General features: G+C 36.0%; 1 protein-coding gene across 9 annotated transcripts in view; it reads right to left on the reverse strand.

The window, feature by feature from the left end:
* IFT88 (intraflagellar transport 88) overlaps window positions 1-21,984 on the reverse strand; it is a 126,833-nt gene that overhangs the window by 84,383 nt on the left and 20,466 nt on the right. For 8 of the 9 annotated variants that reach the window (XR_004263413.1, XR_004263411.1, XR_004263412.1 and 5 more), the window contains exons 3-11: window positions 17,109-17,171; window positions 9,647-9,703; window positions 8,501-8,554; window positions 7,846-7,909; window positions 6,320-6,389; window positions 5,316-5,406; window positions 4,435-4,539; window positions 2,740-2,842; window positions 1,929-2,043 (exon numbers count right to left, since the gene is read on the reverse strand). Coding sequence is in view for 6 of the 9 variants with exons in the window: in XM_032260123.1 (XP_032116014.1) it covers window positions 1,929-2,043; window positions 2,740-2,842; window positions 4,435-4,539; window positions 5,316-5,406; window positions 6,320-6,389; window positions 7,846-7,909; window positions 8,501-8,554; window positions 9,647-9,703; window positions 17,109-17,171 (722 nt within the window). In the remaining 3 variants the exon portion in view is untranslated. The remainder of the gene's footprint in view (window positions 1-1,928; window positions 2,044-2,739; window positions 2,843-4,434; window positions 4,540-5,315; window positions 5,407-6,319; window positions 6,390-7,845; window positions 7,910-8,500; window positions 8,555-9,646; window positions 9,704-17,108; window positions 17,172-21,984) is intronic. The other variant, XM_032260125.1, reaches the window with a different exon arrangement.

Consider the following 21,984-nt stretch of genomic DNA (forward strand, 5'->3'; position numbering starts at 1 on the left):
AGGTTTCTAATTTCTCTACATGTTCACCGAAACTTGTTATTGTGATTACAGCCATTCTAGTGGATGTGATCCCACCTTATTTCTAAACACTCTTCAGTAAAATCCCTCTATTTCAACTAAATTAGTTTATTTATAATTCTCTGATCAGATCATAAAGACTATTATTTCCCTGACTGGTTTCAGGTGTTGCCTTTTTCTCAGATGTTATCCCTTCTCTCTTCTTAAAATTTAGCCAATATCAAGTATACCTCCTTCATAAAGGCTTTCTTGACCACTCTTGTTCTCAATAATAATTTACTCCACTGAATTATTGTAGCACTTGTGGGGAAGAAACCCTGCAAGTGCTGTGGCAAGGGTCTGAAGCCTCAGCCTGTTCCCGTATAAATACTGATTTAGAAAAGAATTAGAAATATAGGCACATAGTTGTTCCTTTACATAATCATATGTAATTTTATAGTTACTCATTTATAATCATAAAGATATATACTCAATATAACCTTTAATTTTACTAATGATTATCGGGTTATGAAGCATGGAATTGAGGTGACATTGTGAACAAAGTGATCCTAAGGCAAGATGCTCTAAGCCCTCTGTCATGCCCACATAAGGGCCGCTGGAGGGCGCCTCGGCTGTGCTGCAGCCATCTGGGGGCTCGTTTGTGCGCAGACATCCGGGGGCTTAACTGTCTCTATGTGATGCTGTGCTTCAGTGGTCACGTTCCATGTCCACTCTCACGCTCCACTTCTGCACCTGGTTTCTCTTTTTCTCAGAAGGTAAGAATTAATGTCCTTGATATTTCTAACAAATATGCGAAGAGTGTTGACGCATTAGGTTTTTTCCTCGCCTCGACTACTTGAAAGTCCTGGGTCCCCTATCTCCAAGACGCGTGATTTACCTGACCCTATTACTGACCACCATTACCTCACCCTATCTTCCCTGCCAACTGCTTTATACTCAATTAAAGTCAGTGACCAGGCACTCGGGACCAGTCAGGTCTCTACTTTGGTTGGCAGTGGACTCCAGAGCCTAAACTCTCTTTTCTCTATCTCTATGTCTGTGTCTTTTATTTCTACAGTTTCTCGTCTCCGCACCAACAGGGAGGAGTTCACAGAACCCTATAAGGCTGGACCCTACAGCACCCATTGTCTTGATAATTAATTATGAAGCACTTAATATATATTACTCAATGCTATTATCTTTTTTTCTAAAATGCTCAAATTCTTGGTCTCACCTGGCTTAAAAGTACTTCAAGGGTGTTGTGTTCTGTGAGTTAGATAATATTTGCTAATGATAAGATACGTAAAATTCAAAAACAAATGATCATAAAAGGTGGTATTGCAAATAAATTAATTTTCACAGAGAAATGGTACTGTGTCTACGGGAAATTTTGACCAGTAAATATCCTGGAAACTTTCTGTGTCCCCACAGTTATCACTAGACCATAAGAGAACTTATTGTTTCTGCTCCTGAATATTGCAAGGAGGGAAAATAACCCAGCTTCGCCCTCTTCTAAGGCTCTGAAGTAATCCTTTTCTCTCACTATTTCATTCTCAAGCTACAGCAAGAACATAAGGGGGGCTTAATTTCTAGCCTTGTATTCTAAAGTTCAATATGTTCTGGAGGACTGCTATTATGATTTTGTGTCCACACTGTTATATCATGATACTAATGGCCTTCAGGGTTAACTCCTTTATTGGTCATTTAGCTTAGTTTTATTTCACATGATCACATACAATGCTTTAACCGTTAACTTGTCATTATAAAATGTGTGCAAGTAGTCAGAAGGGAACAGATCAAAATACTACACATATAAATCTTATGTACAAATACTTCAAAATGTTCAACCCACTGAAAACAGATCAGAAGAGTTATCTTGTTCTGGAAAAACACTTAAATTTTACGATTATCATCTACTGGTAAAAACTTACCTCATTTGCTTATTGACACTTGGAACTTGGTCTAATGCCATTCGGTAGAATTTAATGGCTTTGGAATAATTTCTTTGCTTTAAATAGATATTTCCCATATTCATTTTCAATATTCCTAATTTAAAAAAATTTAATGAATATATAATATTCTCATTTTTCCACTCTTTCTGATATTTTAGATGACTTTTAATTCATATTCTCTGAAGCATTTCTCAGTTATGAAGTCTCACACATTATCTAAAATTCTAAATTCAAAACAGTTATACTTTTTCAAACTGATCTCCTGTGAAGAAATGGAACCTAGGACAATATATTCTTGAAACTATGGCTACAAAACAGCTGATTTACATCATTGTGCTTTATATTATTGTGTATTCTTCTAAAAAACATGGAACTTTAAGACATTTAAAAATTAGACTCAAGAATGCTACATACATTTTAATAATATTAAAGGAAATGACATTCTGATAAACATTAATACTACTATTGAAAAATTACACAATATAAATGCTAAATATAAACTATAATCTCTTGGGGACATTCGATGGGATTGCCATGGCTCATTCTACTTGTGATACCAGAATACATTTTTTTTTGTTTACTATTAGGCAGTATACCTCATACTAATTATATTTCCTCATCTGTAAAGATTTTTATATAAACAGTATGTTTAAGCAGGATACATATATCATAAATACCAATTTGCTTAGAGCATAGATCATTTCATTTTAAAGAAGCACAAAATGAGGACATATAAATTAACACTATGAAAGAATTACATCTATTGGAAAAACTGATTATATACACCTACCTGCATTGCTAAACATCTTATTTTTCACTATAACTTGATATGTGTTAAGTGCTTCGGCATACATTTCATTAACTGAATACTGACTGGCCAAATTGAAAAGAACCTAAGAAAGAAAATATTGCAGAAAAGACACATAATGACCACTTTAGGCCCCTTTTGCCTATAATCTTTCTAGAGATTAAAATCCTATAATGAAGTTAACTACTTACATCAAGATACTCAACCAATATCTTTGTTGAGTAAGCATACCCAACCAATATCTTGGTTGAGTGAACAAAATAAATATCTTGCATTCCAAATGTACATTAAGAAAGGAAGAACTATCCTCTAAATTTCACCTTAATTTTCTATGTATCCTACTGAATTTAGTAGTAGTTTCCATCTATTAATCTCTGGAAGACCAACAAAGAATAAATGTGTATCATTAATGCTGCTGGTGATCAAAGAAATAAGCAAGATAGTGAACTAAATTCTTTTTGTAAATATAAATTAAACATATGTTAAGTATCTTAAAACTTAAAGTCTATCAGAGAAGAATTTGTATAGTAAGAGCTCTATATACTAAATTACAATTTAAGCCATTAACTTACAGGAAATTATGTTCCTAAAAGTAAAAAATGATCACTATAAATTATCCCTGAAAGATTTAATGGAATTTTAGAATATCAGCTATAAACAGTAGGCATCCAACATTTTACAATTTCGAATGCCCTTTTTTTCCTATGTTTAGTATATGAAAACTTTACCCACTGAAAAAACAGCCCCCACTTCTTTTTTTTTTTTTTTTTTTTTTTTTTTGAGATGGAGTCTGTCTCTGTCACCAGGCTAGAGTGCACAGGAAACATCTCGGCTCACTGCAACCTCTGCCTCCCAGGTTCAAGCGATTCTCCTGCCTCAGCCTCCCAAGTAGCTGGGATTATAGGTGTGTGCTACCACGCCCAGCTAATTTTTGTATTTTTAGTAGAGAATGGGTTTCACCATATTGGCCAGGATTGCCTGACCTTGTGATCAGCCCACCTCAGCCTCCCAAAGTGCTGGAATTATAGGCGTGAGCCACCGCGCCCGGCTGAAAATACACCCTTTTAAAAAACAGAAGTGCAAACATCAAGGAGGTGTCTTTCCAGAATCAAATAAATTTTGCTAGCAATTAGAGGCATTAGATTTTTTTGCCCCGCTACGCTCATTGAACATTATCTTATTTGCCTAGTTTGAAGTTCTTGAAAATTGCTGACCCAAAAGTCTACATTACAATCTCATCAAAATAACTACCTGGATAGAGCATAAAAATTAGTGCTCTTCAAGAAATAGAGCCATTGGATGATAGGTTTGCAGTTACTTACTAAGTTATCAAAATATATACATATTTTTAAATAAGTAGAGACGAGGTCTCACTATGTCGCAGAGGCTGGTCGCAAACTTCCGAGCGCAAGTAATCCTCCCACCTTGGCCTCCCAAAGCGTTAGGATTACAGGCATGAGCCACTGCACTCAGCCCAAAATAACTAGTTAAATAACTAAATAAAAGAGTTCTTTGTATAAAACAAAGATAAGAGTGTTTCATGCACTAAAGATTATTATTTTAATCTAATTCTGAGTACCTGAAAACCAATAAGATTTTTAAAATAAAAGAGACTCTGGAACCCATTAACCCTAGCCAAAATTTTATTTAAAAATTTTGTTATATTTCAATACTTACTGAGTAAGTTAAATCTAAATTGATATTTTCTGGAGTTGTAGCTTGTTCTCGCTGTCTCACCAGGACTCTCTCTTTTCTTCCTGCATCTTTTGCCTTTTCTAAGGCCTGAAATCAGATTTATACCTTGTAACTTCCTTTGGGTGTTCATCAACTTTAATGCATTTAAGGAATATCTACATAAAGGTCAGATAAATTCATTTTCTATCCTCAGATTTCCCAGGACACCCCTCTGTGCTCTTACCACAAACTTCTCTTTGAAAGGGATTTTTTTTTTTTTTTAGAATGACAAAACACCAGTTCTATGAGTAATACAAGTAGCTTTTTAAAGTGAACATTTCTTTCTAATGGTATTCATTAATCCAGTAACTAATTCACGGAAATTATATTTATATGACATCACATCAAAGTAATGTGAACAAAGCAAATTAAAAGACTGATAGTTAAAAAGCAAAGTTGGATTCTCAAAAAGCAAACTATAATTTTTTTAGTTTACTTAGGAAAAAATATTTGATAGTAGTGAGGCTTCAAGAAGAAAACAGCTCTTAGTACTGTGCGTGGCTCATGGTAGCATGCCTTTCAGCAGCATATTGGGGTCTAATCCAATAGTCTAACCAGGCTGCAAAGTTAAGTCTACCAATACATTAGAATTTTTTTTCCCTACTAAAGACTAATGTCAAAAATGACAAAATCAGCCAATTTTTTTGACATTCAAAGTTATGAAACTGAGTCACAATTTCTTGTTCCCAAAATAATTGCTTTTTATCCTAAGACCAGTCAATGGTAAACAAAAATATTTGTCTATACATATGGTGAATGTATAAAAGCAGACATACATCTATAGATGCTTCGTAATCTTGAATCTTACTAGTTTATGAACTTACCAATTTTAAGTCTCCACAACTATTAGCAATACAGCTTTCTTCTACCAACTCATTTACTTCCTTCTCTAATTGCTTTATTTTTTCTTCTGGGCTTTTAAAGAAAAAAGCAGGTATAATTTAAATCGTTCAACCTCTAATAATCTATACTAAATTTTATTTTATTTTATTCTATTTTATTTTAGAGATAAGGTCTCACTCGTTGCTGGCTGGAGTGCAGTGGCACAATCATAGCTCACTGCAGCCTGCAGTCTTGACTCCTAGGCTCAGGTGATCCTCCCACCTTAGCCTCCCAAGTAGCTAGAACTGTAGGTGCATGCTGCCATACATGACTAATTTTGTTTTTGTTTTTTTGTAGAGACAGTGTCACCCCATCTTGCCCAGGCAGGCTGGTCTTAAACTCCAGGCCCCTCAAGTGATCCTCCCTCCTCAGCCTCCCAAAGTGCTGGGATTACAGGTGTGAGCCACAACACCTAGCCTAATTTACTTTCAACATTGAATGATGTGCATTTAAACTTTAAGAATAGGTTATAGATAAGACAAATGTATACATGGTATCAAAGAGCAAATGTAGTACTGTTTTTAACAACTACATCATGTAATTATTTATAATAGTAAAATAATAACAACAGTCAAGATAGGCAACATGGCTGGGCACAGTGGCTCCCACCTGTAATCCCAGCACTTTGGGAGGCTGAGGTGGGTGGACCACTTGAGGTCAGGAGTTTGAGAGCAGCCTGGCCAACATGGTGAAACCCTGTCTCTACTAAAAAATATAAAAATTAACCGGGTATTATGGCAGGCTCCTGAATCTCAGCTACTTTGGAGGCTGAGGTAGGAGAGTCACTTGAACCTGGGAGGGGAAGGCTGCAGTGGCTGAGACCGCATCACTGCATTCCAGCCTGGGCAACAGAGTGAGACATCATCTCCAAAAAAAAAAAAAAATTACGTATTTGGAAAATAAAAATAAAAAATATACAGCAACAACAACATAAGGACTTACATACCTATCTTTTTTCTTGACTTCCAAAGGAGGAGCAGGGCCCCTTGACTGACCAAGTGGGTCAAATGCAGAGCCTGAGACACAATTGAAGAGTTAACATTCAGTTTGTAACCCAGCAAAATTGAAGAAAATATGAAAATATAAAACGTTGTATAAGCTGTTTCATTTACTTATTAAATGGTTTCCATTACCTATTTATTTAATGGAGTCAACACTGTGTCCATATAAACATTTCATATATCAGGAAATTGGTAAGATTTTTAACATACATAAAACTATATAAATAATACATGTGTTAAAACTTAAAAACAAAAATAAGATATTCTCAGCATTTACTTTCTCTTCCACAGTGATCTGTCCCTATTATCAACCCTAAATTATCAGTCACATGTCTTATAACTTGGTATTGGCTTTTTAATTTTCCTTATTGGCATACTAAACATTAATTTTTATCATAATTTTATTTTTAAATTATCATTTAACTTACTACATATTATTATTATTTTTTAAATTGTACTGGGTTATTTTTTAAATTGTTCTGGGTTACATGTGCAGATCATGCAGGATTGTTGCATAGGTACATACATGGAAATGTGGTTTGCTGCCTCCATCCCCCGTCACCTATATCTGGCATTTCTCCCCATGTTATCCCTCCCAAACCTCCCTACTCCCCACTGTCCCTCCCCTAGTCCCCCCCAACAGACCCCAGTGTGTGATGCTCCCCTCCCTGTGTCCATGTGTTCTCATTGTTCAACAGCTGCCTATGAGTGAGAACATTTTCTGTTCTTGTGTCAGTTTGCTGAGAATGATGGTTTACAGATTTCACGCATGTCCCTACAAAGGATATGAACTCATCGTTTTTTATGGCTGCATAGTATTCCATAGTGTATATGTGCCACATTTTCTTTGTCTAGTCTATCATCGATGGGCATTTGGGTTGGTTCCAGGTCTTTGCTATTGACAAATTACACCATGGCTTAATTACCACCCCAACAGATATGTAGAAGATTTCATCATCGCTTTCCTTTATATACATATATATATATATATATATATATATATATATATATTTTTTTTTTAATTATTTTTTGCTTATATGGTGTCTTGCTCTGTCCCCAGGCTGGAGTGCAGTGGCGCAATCTCAGCTCACTGCAACCTCCATCTCCTGGGTTCAAGTGATTCTCCTGCCTCAGCCTCCCAAGTAGCCAGGACTACAGGCGTGCGCCACCATGCCCAGCTAATTTTTGTATTTTTAGTAGAGAGAGGGTTTCACCATGTTGGCCAGGATGGTCTCCATCTCTTGACCTTGTGATCCGCCTACCTCAGCCTCCCAGAGTGCTGGGATTACAGGTGTGAGTGACCACTCCTGGCCATCCCTTTCCTTTCTTAATGGTACCTAAAATATCGGTGCATCTTATAATCAACGGCATTGTTAGATTTTATTTAAAATGGCATTAACATTTATATTCACAAAATGGTAAAAGATTAAAAGATCCGAAAAAGATTATTATTAGAGACAGCGTAACAAACCTCTCAAACCTGCTTTGATAAAACCAGCTGCTCTCACTGCTGTCATGGGTCTAGTAACTCCATCCTTTAAAGAGAACGGGAATCATTTAAAAAGGATTCTTAAATAAGATCTAGCTCCCATGTACAGTTCTATACATTGCACACACCTTAATATAGTCCCATTTAAAAATGCCAATTTTTAATCACTAAATGTTTACTCCTTACTTCCACCTCCTCAATCCTGTTCTCTCTCCACTTTAGAATTTCAATTATTTGATATAACTGGGCTTATAGTTGGAAAAAATTAATTAGCTTATTAGCCAGCTACTCTCTTACTTTTGGTTGGTTTCTTACATGCTTGTGAGAGAAACCATAGAATTTGTTGTAAATGGTAGCACAGGAAAAATGAGCCCCAGAATACATCATATAAGCAATTATCAGTTCTGTCCACTTCCCAATGGGAATTCATTTGAGACCCGAGTAACTATATCTAGAGATCTCGCCTTCAAAGATTTACGACAGTCTAGACTTTAGCCCACAATATAAAGAATCTAGGTCACTATATGAGTAATACCTTCTTTAAATTTTAAAATAATACAATAAAGTAAAAACCCTTTAGTAGTAAATTTCAAGTCACAATAAAGGCACAACATGAACAAGCATACAATAGAGATACCTGAATAGCCCCTGTCATTGGTCTTCCTATGGATGATGCCAGGGATGTCTTGGACTAGTAAACAGAAAAGTTAAGTTAAAAGGATTCCTACAAACACCTATCTTAAATTTTTAAACCAAGTTATAGAAGTATTCTTCATTATATCGGCAAATAAACAAACATATTCTTCCTTTTACCTCCTGGTATAGGAGTAAAACTATGAAACTCTAAAACAGGGAGCAGAAAACTATAACCGGTAGCCTTTGTAAATAAAGTTTTATTGGAACATAGCCATGCCCCATTCCTTTGCACATTGCCTATGGCTGCTTTTGCTTTACAGATGCAGAGTTGGATAGCTGCAACAGAGACCATATGATCTGCAAAGCCTAAAATATCCAGCACTTCATGGAAAAAGTTTGCTCTTATTCTGAAACACCACCAAAAATCAAATTTATGAGTAACACACACTCAGGCTAACTAATAAAAGCATGTTTCATATGACACACAGTTATATTATGTAGAAGGCTACTTTCTTCACTCATATAAAGGAACATTATGAAGGCAAGTGCCTTGGACCTCTAGGTTCTGAAGACATTTTTCTGACTAAGAAATGCTATTTCACCTAATTCTTCCATTTTTCTTATTCCTCTGTTATTTCATATAAGCTAAAACATCCAAATTATAAGTAATCTGGGCAAGATTAAAAGGTTTATTACTTTTACAGAGTTTAATATATCTTTCCTCCAAAAGCCTCTAATATAAAACTCAAATATACACTTCTGAAACACTTTTCTTAAATTTTATATTTGTTAATCAGTAAATGTTTCCCAATTATACACACTATTAGATTTATATAACATCAAACTTCACATAAAATATATAAGTGGAATACACAAGACTTGGTTGTATAATGTAGAAAATGACAGGAAGTCAACAAACACAGGGTTTACAAATGGAAAAAGGTAATAAAATATTTTCGGATACAAATCAAAATGACTAGAATATTCAAATTTATTAATCACACTAGACTTGTATAATGTTCATAACTATCCAAAATGGAAATATATCTGGGTTATGACCTAAAATATGATTAAATTATTCCAAACTGCCTAAAGTGAAATATGTATGAGAAAAAGCATCTTATATTTTCAGCTTACAAAAACCTACCCCATATCCAGTAGCTATAGGTCTAGTAACTGCCGTGCTTGGTATTTTAGCAGTTATCTTGGGAGGAAAAAGAACATAGTTAACAGGATTCAGACTGAGCTATATAATAGAAAACAGGAAAAGAAATGGAAAATACAGACTCATCAATAAAGAAATATTTCTATAATACTTAGAATAATTTCTTTTAGATTATCTTAAATATTAGGGAGCTCAGATATTTTAAGTATGTGAGAAGGAGGCTCATTCTGGAATTCATTTTAAAAGAGAAAGGGAACTTTTGAATGACCTGAGGTGTCAGTAAGAAAAATTTGTTTTCATGCTTGCAACCGTTACAAATGAAACATTTTACTGCATAATTATAACTGCTAGCCACTAGGCCAAACAACAGACATAAGAATTGGGGTCTGAGAACTTGAGTTTGAATCTTAGCTCTCCCTATAACAGCTGCCTTTATTTAATCTCTTTGAACCTATAGTTTTCTTATCTTTTAAATAACAATACAAAGTACACAGATCACAAAATTGTAGTGAGAAACAAAGAGAACCATATAGGTAAAAGTATACTAAAAACGTTAGTTGTTAGGTAGAACTGTGAAATATTTGATTAAATAATACGGAAGAATTCTACTTTTGGCTATGATGGAGTGTTTTTAAAAACCTTCTCACTAAGATCTACTGAAAAACATACATGGGGTCAAAATATTTTTAAAAGAAGTGTGAATATATTAGATAATCATCAAGACTGGAGACTTACAAGGACTGCAAATAAAGAAAAGAAGGGAAGCCTAGAGGGGTGAACCTGGAATTTAGGCCTGCTTTCTGCCTAAAGGCATCTGTTAATTTCAAAGGCAAGGCTGAGACACTGGGCACAGCTTTTGAGACTCACAGCCTGAAGGAATAAACACGGAAGATGAGGGCCTGCCAAGAGCAGAGCCCCGGTAATCCTCCAGGCTTTAGATTGTGATCTCAAAAGGCTATACCCTAAGACTAAAAGATAAATAATAGTATACTAGCCCTCATAAGGGCTGACATCCAATTCAGAATTATCTCAAACCCGACTGGATTAAGGTGATCAGGGACTCTTACTCCTGCTAGTACCATAAGTAAAAGGAAATTCTCTCCAGTGACAGATAAGATCCTCTAGAGCTGTGCTATCCAATAAACTTCCTGCAGTGATGGAAAAGTTCTATATCTGGCCTTTCTGATAAGACAGCCATTGGCCACACAAGGCTGTTGAACATATGAAATGTAAGCAGTACAGCAAGATTTTTTTAAACTTTAGTTTTAAATAATTTAAATGTAAATAGTTATATGTGGCTAGTGTCTTGAATACTGAATAGTGCGGACAGAGAGCTATAAAGTATCTCTAAAATTTTTCACTTATAATGTCTGGCAATTAAAACCAACCAGACATATAAAAGACTATGTAATGAAAAGTCAAGATAAAAGAATGGAAAGAAACTCAGAAGAGGATGCATATAATGGAAATATCAGACACAGACTTTAACAAAACTATGCTTAACATGATCAATGAATTAAAAGATTAATAATATCAGCAACTGAAACTTAACTGAAAACTATAAAAAAAAGAATACATGGAAATTCTAGAACTGAAAAATAGCTAAAAATAATGTAAAATCCTGGTACTGTCCAGGCAGTAGTAAAACTATTAATTCATGCTAGCCTTTAATAAGTTAAAGATGAGTATCATAATATTTAGGGAAACACTAAAAGAATAGTCAGAGAACATAAACTACCAAGATAACAGAAAAAGGAAATGGAATAATAAAAAACAAGCAAAAAAGAAGGCAAGTAAGCAGAGAAAATGAAATATACAAGAGGTAGAAAGAAATAAAAGCAAATAGTAAGGTAGCAAATGTTAAAGTAAATCAGTAACTTCATTAAATATAAGTGGAATAAATACTTAACTAAAAGAGTAAGATTGTCAGACTACTAAACAAAAAACAATCACATGCTGCTAATAAGAATTACATTTTAAATAAATTGATATGGAAAAGTTGGAAGTAAAAAGATAAGGAAAGACATACAATAAAAATGCTAGACTAAGAGCTTGTGTAGCTATAACAATATATTAATATCTTACAAAACAGACAAAAAGTTATTACTAGAGATAGAGGCATACTTCATAACAATAAAAGGCTCAGTTTACTATGAAAATATAGCAGTTCTAAATATCGTTGCTCCAGATATACACGGCAAAAACCTAAGAAAATATAAACCCACAACCATAGTGCAAGAATTGATGACACTTTTTCATTAAAAATAGAACCAGCAGGGCTGGGCGCGGCAGCTCACCTCTGTAATCCCAGCACTTTGGGAGACCACGGTGGACGGATCATGAGGTCAGGAGATTGAGACTAACCTGGCCAACGTGGTGAAACCCAGTCTCTATTAAAAATACAAAACTTAGCTGGGTGTGGTGCTGCATGCCTGTAGTCCCAGCTACTTGAGAGACTGAGGCGGGAGAATGCTTGAACCCGGGAGGTGGAGGTTGCAGTGAGCCGAGATCATGCCACTGCACTCCAGCCTAGTGACAGAGTGAGACTCTGTCTAAAAAACAAACAAACAAACAAACAAATAAAAACAAAAATAGAACCAGTAGGCTGAGCACAGTGGCTCACACCTGTAATTCCAGCACTTTGGGAGGCCAAGGCGGGTGGATCACCTGAGGTCAGGAATTTAAGACCAATCTGACCAACATGGTAAAACCCCATCTCTACTAAAAATACAAAAATTAGCTGGGTGTGGTAGCTCATGCCTGTAATCCCAGCAACATAGGAGGCTGAAGCACAAGAATCACTTGAACTTGGGAGGTGAAGGTTGCAGTGAGCCAAGATCACACCACTGCACTCCAGACTGGGCAGGAAAGTGAGACTCAGTCTCAAAACAAACAAACAAACAAACAAACAAAAAACCAGTAGGCAAACAAAAAAATCGGTAAAAATATTGAGCATCTGAACAAAACCATTAATGCACTTTACCTAACTGACATATAACACTGTACCCATCAACCGCAGAACATATATATTCTTTAAGAATGCACTTGGGACATTAACACATTTCAAAAAATTGAAATTTTTTGAATTTCAATGTATACGGATTATGTTCCCTGTCTAAGAATAAAACTAGAAATAAGTAACACAGAAATAACTAGAAAAATTTAATGTGTTTGGAAATTAAGAAATATACTTTTAAATAACCCACAGGTCAAAGAAGAAATCCCCATGGAAATTAGTATATATTTTGAACTGAATCACAATGAAAATATAATTAGAGGCAAAATACGGGGAAAAACATACATATATGTTAATTCTGTAGGAAAACAGATGTCTGAATTACAGGTGATAACATATAAAGTTGTTAGGTGAACTTTAGACATTGGTTCTTTGCCTTATATGGGAAGGTATTTTAATTGTATACATGTTTCAGTATACAATTAAACTCAAGCTTGATAAGGTTGGCTCCAGGTCTTAGAAAAAAACTGAAAAGGAAGGGTATGGGTCTCCACAAATTCTTCCATGAGAACAAACTGAGGGGAAGACCATTATTTTTTTTAACTACCTAATGACTAAATCTGGTTTTTGTGTTTTGTTGTCAGCATTAGGCAGCTTCCTATACTCTCTTCCCTCAGTCACCTTGTAGACTTACCTGCAATGCCCTTTCCTCCTGTATCTCAATCTCAATTCTACACATCCTGTAATAATAAACTCTTAATTTATCTTCTAAGCAGCCTCTTCTGATTTTCCCAACTAGTGGTAAATAACCTCTCTGAAATTCCATAGCAATTTATATTTTTTTATAATTTATTACTTCATGCCTTGTAATATCTAAGTGTGTCCATTTAATTTTCCTTCTGAAGATTGTAAGCTCCTTAGGAGCAACCTAGAATTTTGTCCTCTTAAGTGAATCTCTAAGACCTTTCATATAAAAAGGTTAAAACTTTTTCCCATTTAATATAATAAGTAGGGTGTGATGAAAATATTGTTCAACAGAAGATCAAATGACCCATGCTCTATCCCAATTACAGTCAGCTGTGAGACCTTGGCTTTTCCAGGCTTTAGTTTCCTCCTGTATAAAGTAAGAATCTCAGTCATTTCTGAAGATCTTTTGAAGGGGCACCTGGCAAAATTATCACCTGTTATGTGATCCTTGAATCACTTAATTGAAGACAAAATTCACTGATTTACTAAGTTATCCAATAAAGGTGTATGGAACACTTAAACAGACAAGGAAAAGAATGATAAATAAGATAATCTGCCTCTTTGAAAAGCTTACAGTATAAGCACTAGCCTAGTGGAAGGACTCAGAGCCTACGGTTTTTCTTCCCATAATGAAGGTAACTTCAAAACTAAAATACAGGTTGTAAAAAAATAAATATAATATGGGTTTTAGAATGTATATGAACAACTAACTTTACTCAAAGAGAGGTCTGGCCTTTGTTGTTGGCTCATAGGAGATGATTTCTATATCCCTGAAATGCTCTGCCTGACAGGAGTGTCTCTGTTTGCCTTGTTGGCCACTGATCACTCTATCAACGCGATTCACAATGGGGGCTTTGGGACACATCAACTTCTGGAGTTATTAGCCGGTACCGTAGGAAAGGGCTATTGACTAAAGGTTGCCCTGATGGGCGGTATGTGATCAAGCCCCAGAAAAAACTCTGAACACCCTGGCTGGCAATACTCTTCAAGTACCATCACACAGTGTTCAGGAAAAGGTATGCCATGTCTTCCTCTACAGGGAGAGGATGATCAGAAGTTCTCTGTTTGGACTACTCCTAGGCCTGCTCTATGCATCTCTTCCCTTAGTGGATTTTAATTTGTATCCCTTCCATGATAAATAAATGTAAGTATAGGAGATTTCAGTAAGTTCTCTGAGTATTTCCAGAGAATTATCACGCCTGAGGTTGGTTCTGGGAACCATGAGCTTGCAGTTAGTGTCAGAAGTGGGAGGAGTCTTATGGAGGACTGACTGTGTCCTCTACCTGTGTTGTGGTTTAGCCAAATTCAATGCAAGGCACACTAAATTCATTTACCCTAAATGAGATGGGCAAGCTACTCACAATGATTTATTTTTGCTAAATAACCATGTAGGGCAGGGATTAAGGGAGAATGTGACAAAGTGAAGGAAGACAACAGCAGAAGGACACTTCATCTAAAGCAGAGGATTTTGAGCTTGATACTTCTTTATTACTGGGAGCTAGCCTATGCATTGTAGAATGTTTAGCAGCATCTCTGGCTGCTACCCACTAGGTGCCAGTAACACCCACTCAAGTTGTGACAATCGAAAATATCTCTCCAGGCATTATCAAATGTCCCTGGTGCAGGGGGCACAAGTGCCCCTAGCTGACAGCCACTGCTATATAGTATTGGATGGGTGGGGGGAGAAGCAGCATTTTAAAAAGGAGGCTGGGCGTGGTGGCTCACGCCTGTAATCCCAGCCCTTTGGGGAACCGAGGCGGGCAGATCACGAAGTCAAGACCATCCTGGCCAACATAGTGAAACCCCATCTCTACTAAAATACAAAAATTAGCTGGGCATGGTGGTGCGTGCCTGTAGTCCCAGCTACTTGGGAGGCTGAAGCAGGAGAATTGCTTGAACCCGGGAGGCAGAGGTTGCAGTGAGCCGAGTGCCACTGCACTCCAGCCTGGCACCTGGTGACAGAGCAAGACTCTCAAAAAAAAGAAAAAAAAGGAATATTAGACATAGAGTATTAGGGATAGAACTTTCTCTACTTCACTATTTTACTTAGTGTCAACCTTGTTTATTTTCAACGACAAAGAAAGCTTCGCAGATTTCACACACTGAAAGACAGATGTCTATGCTTTGTATGACACATACAAAAATTTTAATCTTAATACTAAAAAAACTACTCTAGCAATTCATGTACTGGTGGAAAATTAATTGAGAGAATATTAATTAATATTAATACAAGGAAGGGTAATCTATAAATTAAGCCCTAATGTTTTGAGGAATCAATATTTATGCCAGTTTAAAAATTAGAAAGGCAAATATTTTTAAAACAATTAATGTTTTAGGTAAACAATATTCTGATGCCCAATAAAAATAATACTATTTAAATTTTCAATAACATAAGAAATCCTTTGATCTAAAATACTTTAAAATTCACTTACTAGATACACTGAAAACCACGAAATATTGATGAAAGAAATTAAAGAAGATATAAACAAATGGAAAGGCATCCTGTGTTCATGGGTTCATGGACTGAAAGACTTAATATTGTTAAGATGTCCATACTATCCAATGTATTCAATACAATCATTATCAAATCCTTATCATCCTAATGACTTTTTGACAGAAATAGAGGTTCATCCTAAAATTCATATGGAATTTTAAGGGACCCCCAAGTAGCTAAAACAATTTTGAAAAAGAAGAACAAAGTTGGAAGATTCACACTTCCCAATTTAAAAACATATTACAAAGCTATGGTAATCAAAACAGTGTGGTTACTGGCATAAAGACAGACACACAGACCAATAGAACAGCATAGAGAGCCCAGAAACAAACCCTTACATATATGATCTTCAACAATGGTGCCAAGACCAATCAATAGGGAAGGGACAGTCTGGTACAGCAAATAGTGTTGGGAAAACTAAATATCCATATGCAAAAGAATGAAGTTGCACCTCTGTCTTATGCCACATATAAAAAATAACTCAAACTGGTTGAAAGATCTAAATGTAAGATCTAAAACTACAAAAATCCTGAAAGAAAGCACAGGGGAAAAGCTTCATGACATTGTTCTTGGCAATGATTTCTTGAATATGACACCAAAAGCACAAGCAACAAAAGTAATGATAGAAGATTGGGACTATATCAAACTAAAAAACTTTGCTGCATCAAAGGATACATCAGTGTGAAAAACAATCTATAAAATGAAAGAAAATACTTGCAAATCATATATCTGATAAGACATTAATATCCAGAACATATAGAGAACTCCTACAACTTAATAACAAAAATGGACAAGTGTTCACTGACAGATGAATGAATAAACAAAATGTGATATAAACATACTATGGAGTAATATTCAAACTTAAAAAGAGGAAGGCGCTTCTGTTACAACATGGATAAAATTTGAGGACATTACACTAAGTGAATAAGCCAGTCACAAAAAGACAAACACTCTGAGACTCCACTTATATAAGACATCTAAATTAGTCAAATTCATAGAAATAGGAAGTAGAATGGTAGTTACAGAGGCTTTGGGGATAGGAGAAAATGGAAAGTCTTTGTTTAATGGATACAGAGTTTCAGATATACAAGATGAAAAAGTTCTGAAGATCTGTTTCACTATCACCTGAACTTAATCATGATTATAATCTTTAATACTACAGGACTATACAGGTAAAAACGGTTAAGATGGTAAATTTCATGTTATATGTTTTTTCACTACAATTTAAAAAAGTTATTTTCACTTACTGGAGGTCTTCTGCCATGACTAGTTCTCACAGCTTGCTGAAAAGCTGCGTCATTCTCCAATTCCTAAAATGAAACGGCAAATTTGACATTCAACATAGAGTCAGCATCAGGGGGAAAAATAAGTTTAAACTGCTGTTCGGTACTCAAGAGCCTCTATAATTCATCTTACGCCAACTGTTGACATCTGGGTAGGAACAGCCAGATTCTTACCTCAAATGTCCCCACTTCACACTACTCAGAATAGCAAGCCTCCTTCCTCTCCTAGAATGAGGAGTACCGGTCATGTTGGTCAATTTTATGGACATCTTATCGGCTACAGTTTAAATGTGTGGTATCACAATGCCAGTCTAAAAGATCAAGTATATAAGAATATGACCTTTCTTCTGTTGTTTTTTCCTGGTGGCTGAAATTGAGATTTACATCTCTCTTTCTCTCTCTCCTTCCCCTGCCCCATCTTTCCCTCTCCTCATCTCCCACCCTACCTGAGAAAGCATCAGGATAGAAAAGGCCATATTTTCTATAAGCATGGGGCACGGTCTTTGGTGCCATTTCCATCTGCCTAAATGAAAAGGACTTTTCATCTCATGAGAGAGATCAAGTCGGAGACTCAGACTGGAGCTAATCTAGGCAAATAGGGGGTTCAACAAGTTCAACCTGCACTGTCATTTGAAATCAACATCTCAGTAGAAATTAAATGTTATTTTGCTTTGCTGATTCCTGAACTGTACTTACATTCCCCCTCAGGAAATTTGAGGAGAACATTAATTAAGGGCAGAATATAAGAGTTCCTGTGTTTCCTGAATAAAATACCATTTTTATGGTCTCTCAAAAGTACCAAGTCTCACCAACAGCCAATCTTCCAACCATCCTTTATTTCCTACTTCCTCTTCTACACACACTCTGGCTTTAACCCTTCAGACACATTAAATGCACAGTTCTCATCCTTGCCTCTGATTTATTTCGATCTACTTCCCACAAAAATATATTTGTCAACTATTTAAAAAATAAACAACACATAAAAAATAAAGTCACTATCAATTAACTTTTAAAAAATTTGCAGATAATAGAAATAAAATGTTTATATTACTAGGATGCTAATACAACACATTTTGAAACACAATTTTATTGCATATAAGCCTGCTTCTTTAATTTTTACTTCAAATTATCTTTGTTTTTGTTTCTGGTTTTTTTTGAGACAAGATCTCAATCCAACCCCCAGGCTGGAGTACAGTGGTGCAATCACAGCTCACTGCAGCCTCAGCTTCCCAGACTCAGGTGATTGTCCCACCTCAGTCTCCGAAGGAGCTGGGACTACGGGCATATATTACCACAACCTGCTAATTTTCGCATTTTTTTAGAGACAGGATTTTGCTGTGTTGCCCAGGCTGGTCTCAAACTAAGCTCAAATGATCTACCCCTTGGTCTCCCAAAGGGATTACAGGCATGAGCCACTGTGCTCAGCCTCAATTATCTTTGTAACCTTCCATATCAACTATATAAAATTACACAATTCTCAGCTACCCATAGAAACTAAAGACTTTGGAATTAAATATAAATCTAAAGGTAACCTTCAACATAATTTATTATGCTTCTACTTTAGCATATCTTTGGGTAAAAAAATTTCCCCTAAGATTCCTAAATTATTAGTAAAATTTGGTTAATCAGCTCAATAAATTCTAACTAAATGACAAACTAAAAGGACACTCAACAAATTCTCCAATTACAAACACCAAACTTAAAGAACTTTTGGAACTTTCTGTTTGTCACTTGGTTAACAAATTGTATCTTGAATGAATATCTTAAGCCACTGCTTCAAGTAATTAACTTATTTATTGAACTTGTTATTATTATAGTTAATTAAGATAAAGAAAACCAAGCATAAACCAAAAATTATTTTTACTTTGCTAATTCATTTTTGGGTCTGATATTGTGAGTATTCACATTAAATTATGTAGCCACAATGCAACAACCTGAGGAGGTAGGAAGTGTCTCTGGTGCTTTAAAAATGATAATGTTCATAATTCCATTTCTGGGATTCTATCCCAGGAAGTGTTTGATCAAAACATAGAAAATTATTAATGCATAAAATTTTTCACTGTAATGTTATTTACAACAGCAGAAAATAGGAAAAAATAACCTATCATGAGAAAATACTTATTTATTTATTTGAAAGGGAGTTTTGCTCTGTGGTGCAGTGGTGTGACCTTGGCTCACTGTAACCTCTGCCTCCTGGGTTCAGTGATTCTCCTGCCTCAGCCTTCCAAGCAGCTGAGATTACAGTTTCCTGCTGAGATTTTAGGTGCCCACCACCATGCCCAGCTAATTTTTGTATTTTAGTAGAGATGGGATTTCACCACGGTGGTCAGGCTGGTCTCGAATTTGCGACCTCAAATGATCTGGCTGTCTCAGGCTCCCAAAGTGCTGGGATTATAGGTGTGAGCCACCACGTCTGGCGGATAAAATGCTTCTAATCACCTATATATTTACAATATTATGTAGTCATTAAAATAATATTTATTTAAATATTTAGTGTCATAAGACACTGCTTATGATATAGTTGAATGTAAAAAAAGTAAACAGAAAAGTAATCACTATTTCAATTCCAAACATACTACAAGAAAACTGTGTATATATATATGAAGGAAACACAAAGCAAAAAAAATGTTAACAGTAGTTATTTCTGAGTGATGGAATTACTAGTTTTTGTCTCCATGATAAGCATTTCTTACTTTTATAATTGGGAGAATGAGGAGGTTTCAATGGTTTTCATGGTTTATACTGCTCTTGAGGGAAAGGACCCAGTCATGGCAGGATTCATCACCTGCTGAATAAAATAAAGGGCCCTTGAGTCGTGAATAATCAGCAGCGGTAACCATGCAGTATATGCTGTGGGCCTGGGTTAGACTCTGAGATGTACTGGTTTCAGCTGTGACCCAGCACATTCACAGTTGTGGTGGCTACAAGGAGGAATGCTTCTGTTTGAGAAGAGGGAGAATAAAGGAGACTTTGTCTTGCAACTTAGGTACCAGCTCAGCCACAGTGAGTCAGAGCATCAAGTGAGTTCTTAGGATCCCTGATTCCAGGCTTTGGCTCTTGGATAGCATTTCTGGACCTACCCTGAACCAGAGAGAAGCCCACTGCCTTGAAGGGTGAGTCCCAGGCCTGGCAGAATTCATCACAACCTGAAGAAAGAGCCCTTGGGCCTTCAGTGAACATTGACAATACCCTGGCAGTACTCTCTGCGGGTCTGTTGTGATAGACACAGGGAGAGAATCTGCTGCCTGGGGAAAAGGGTGGAAAGAGTGGGAAGGACTTTGTCTTGTGGTTTCAGTGCCAGCTCAGCAGCAGCAGAATAGAGCACCAAGGAAACTTCTAAGGATTCTGACTCCAGGCCCTGGCTCCCAGACAGCATCTCTGGACCCACCCAGAGCCCAGGGGAACTCACTAACTTAAGGGAAAGACACAAGCCTGGCAGGCTTCACCAAAAGCTATGGGATACAGTGTAAGCACTATTAAGAGGAATGTTTATAGTTATAAGTGCTTATATCACAAAAGAAGAAAAACTTCAAATAAACGACCTAATGATACATGTCAAAGAACTAGAAAAGCAACAACAAACCAAAGTTAGTAAAAGGAAAAAATAAAGATCAGAGCAGAATAAATGAAATTGAATCAAAGAAAACAATACCAAAAAAATCAACAAAACAGAAATTTGGTTTTGTGAAAAGATAAAATTGACAAACCATTAGCCAGACTAAAAAAAAAAAAAAGAGAGAGAGAGAAGACCCAAATAAGTAAATTCAGAGATAAAAAAGGGACATTACAACTATCCCTTGCTGTAAATTTGAAGGACTGGCTGGGTGCAGAGTCACACACCTCTAATCTCAGCACTTTTGGGAGGCTCAGACAGGCAGATCATTTGAGGTCAGCAATTGGAGACCAGCCTAATCAACATGGTGAAACTGTCTCTACTAAAAATACAAAATTAGCTGGGTGTGGTGGTGCACACCTGTAATCTCAGCTACTCAGGAGGCTGAATCACTTGAACCTCGGAGGCAGAGGTTGCAATGAGCTGTGACTGTGCCATGTCACTCCAGCCTGAGCAACAAGAGCAAAACTGTCTCAAAAACAAACAAACAAAAAACCAACCCAGAAATTTGAAGGATCATTAGAGGCTACTATGAGCAACAATACACCAATAAATTGAAAAACCTAGAAGAAAAGATAAATTCCCAGACATATACAACCTACCAAGATTGAACCATGAAGAAATCCAAAACCTGAACAGACCAATAAGAAGTAACAAGACTGAAGTCATAAGAAGACGTCTCCCAGCAAAGAAAAGCTTGGGACCTGATGGCCTTACTGCTGAATTTTACCAGACATTTAAAAAAGAACTAATATTAATCCTACTCAAATTACTCCAAAAAAACAGAGAAAGAGGAAATACTTCCAAACTCATTCTATAAGACCAGTATTACCCTGATACCAAAACCTGACAAAGATGCATAGAAGAAAGAAAATTATAGACCAACATCCCTGATGAACATTGATGTAAAAATCTTCAACAAAATACTAGCAAATAAAATCCAACAATATATTAGAAAGATCATTCATCATGACCAAGTGGGATTTAGCCCAGGGATGCAAGGATTGTTTGACATATGCAAATGAATCAATGTGACACATCATGTCAACAGAATGAAGAACAAAAACCATATGATCATTTCAACTGATGCTGAAAAAGCATTAGATAAAATTTAACATCCCTTCATTAAAAACCCTAAAAAAAAACTCTGTATAGAAGGAACACACCTCAACATAAAAAAAGTCATATAACAGACTCACAGCTACTATACTGAATGGAAAACAAAAC

Source organism: Sapajus apella, unplaced genomic scaffold, assembly GCF_009761245.1.
Source record: "Sapajus apella isolate SASKATOON/1434 unplaced genomic scaffold, GSC_monkey_1.0 scaffold114, whole genome shotgun sequence".
Lineage (NCBI taxonomy): Eukaryota > Metazoa > Chordata > Mammalia > Primates > Cebidae > Sapajus > Sapajus apella.